Here is a 2495-nt window from a genome sequence, read left to right as displayed (position 1 = left end):
CAAAGCTGTGTGCCGATCGGCTGCGTGGTGAAACGCCCGGCGTTTCAGACATCAGCTGGTGCTGAAAGCACCAGTTACTAAGCAACGGCCGGGCTGGCAGGACGACAGAGAGGCGCTAGAAACTGACTCGTCTCGTCTCTGCAGTCAAACCGATTCAACGCAGCCTCGTTCACTCTGTGCTCCTGCATTCAACTCTCCCGGGCCTCCTCCTCCTCCTCCTCCTCCTCCTCCTCCTCCTCATCATCATCAATCAGAAATAACACTGCATCGTTCACCTGATTCCTCAGTCGAGCTTCACGAGTTCTATGAATAAGTTCTGAAAGTCTGTTAATAAAAGTTAACAAAAAGTTAAAAGGACAACATAAAATCTTCTTCTCCCGTGAGAGACAGCAACCCTAACACGCTGCCCGGCAGGCAGTTTGATGCACACGGAGATCACAGAAACCCCTCCTCACCTTTCACACGCCTGCATTCACTTCGTGTTCTCACTGCGTTGATGCTGAATCCTGCAGTGCTGATCTCAGACAGCTGCAGGGTGGAGGGGTTTCTACAACCTTCACAGGTTTAAGATCTGGGCAAAATCACAGCTACAGAGAGGAAATGAACCTCCGTGTCTTGACACGAGGAGATTTTTCCAAGCAAAGTACAGTCAAGGGATTGAAGTAGTTCTTAATGTGACATCTTCAGTTTTGTTTGTTTGATTCTCTTAAGATTTTTCCTGCCAAATTTGACACTTCTCATGAATCGAATCAAACCCCGTACGTGCACCAGCACGTCGGAGCTGCGCAGGTCTCAGAAGTATCTGCAGTTTGTGAGCAACAACATGCAGTTATGACCTTATGTACTTTTCTGATTATACCAATTGTTTTGATTGTGACGTGCTTTTGCCCAGATGAACTGCCTGCCAGGCAGACTGAGGCGATGATCAGACCGAAGGCAGTAAAAACACCAGGCGCACTTTTCCCAAACTGTTGCTTGTCCAGGCTTTTCAGGCAGGATTGTGACCTTCCTAATCGTGACCGCTAACTCTTTTTGTTCCCCGTCATCTCACTGTGATAATTTATTTTGATTTCAATGATGGCTAACAGTGTGTAGCTGCAAGAGAAGTCAGCTTTTAGCAGTAAATCACTATTTTAGGTTTAAATTTACGTGCAACCTCAGACCTGTGGTTGTTAACCATGAGGTGGGCGAGTCACAATTAAGTCTCGAGTCTTGGCTGTTAAGTTCTGAATCGAGTCCAAGTCCTAAACTTTTTTGTTTGGAGTCCTCAGCTAGTCGTCATGGAATTAGGAGCAGCAGCTGCTCGGGTTGTTACCATGCTGATTATGTTGAAGGTTTTTTTTCAAATGTAACCCCTTAATGCTAACGCTACGTCAATGTGATCTACAGCTATAGTTGTTCCAAGGAGCGATAATGACGTCAGGAAGGCGAAGGGTTGACCTCCCTTTCTTGTGACGATTTCTAATCTTTGGGCCTGGGAGGAGATCAAGTCATTCACTGCTAAAAGTGAATCCACAAGTCATTGGTGGTTGAACTTTCCAGCAACCTTTGTCGTCAAGAGCTGAGCTGGTCAGAGCCTCAGATCGCTAGTGGATACTCAGGTAGACAAAGTAACTAGCCACCCAGTGCTTTTACTGGCCAACAGGACATTTAGAGATTAGGGGACTCTCGGCTCATTGTGGGCAGTAATTTTCCAAAATGCTGTCTGCTAGTCTGGCTGCTCTCCTGCACAACGCTGTACTAAACGCCAGAGGGGAAATATGCGCGTGTGTTTCTGCTTTACTTTCTCAGTGTGACCGTCGCATCAGTTTAACGTGTTTACTGTCAGGGTTGCCGCCTCTCAGGCTGCCTGTCAGGAAATTCGGTAGTCGAAGGTGTCCTTCTCCATGTAGTCCGTCCAGGTGGAGGAAGGCATGCTCCGATACGGGTCCAGCAGGATCCGGAAACAGCGGACGATCAGCAGGCCCAGAAAGATGAAGAGGATGAGGACGAAGACAAAGGCCGCCCTCTGCTCAAGCGTGAGGAAGGAGGCTGATGCCGAGGAGGAAGAGGAGGAGGAGAAGTCCGATTCAGAGGCAGAGAAGGTGCTGCTGTAGAGGTCGTCGGCCATGTTGGGATGGAGAATGATTGTTGGTTCAGACTGTCCTCTTCTTCTGTCCAACAGGAGAATGTCCACTGGAAAACATCGTCTTCGGAGAGGAGAAGTCTGCAGGAAACCAAAAAGAAACGGCACAAAAAAAACATCATTTTTTCTGCCACATAATTATTTTTGGAAAAAAAAACAATTGCTTCAAAAAGTTCACCAGGAAAATTAATTAACTGTTCAGATTACGGGGGCAGGAGCAGCCTCCATATTTCTAGCTGGAGCGAGGAAACCTTCAATTATTTAAAACCACCGCTGCAACTTCGGGACTAAAGTGTGATTGACCTACAGTATATGAGCTTTTGTGCACACGGGTTAACTGTTCCCCGAGATTGAGAGATCGTCTGGAGAA

The 2495-nt window shown here is 47.2% G+C and overlaps 1 protein-coding gene across 1 annotated transcript; it reads right to left on the bottom strand.

Moving 5' to 3' along the window:
- Positions 1–1852: 1852 nt before the first annotated feature.
- Positions 1853–2110, bottom strand: LOC120786659 (cortexin-2-like). Its single transcript, XM_040122212.1, has one exon. It carries the CDS (start codon positions 2108–2110, stop codon positions 1853–1855), a length of 258 nt encoding a protein of 85 aa, XP_039978146.1.
- Between the last annotated feature and the right edge of the window lie 385 nt (positions 2111–2495).

This window comes from Xiphias gladius, chromosome 24 (assembly GCF_016859285.1).
Source record: "Xiphias gladius isolate SHS-SW01 ecotype Sanya breed wild chromosome 24, ASM1685928v1, whole genome shotgun sequence".
Lineage (NCBI taxonomy): Eukaryota > Metazoa > Chordata > Actinopteri > Istiophoriformes > Xiphiidae > Xiphias > Xiphias gladius.
The sequence above is the reverse complement of the archived record's forward strand: the minus strand, read 5'-3'. Positions and strand labels throughout refer to the sequence as shown.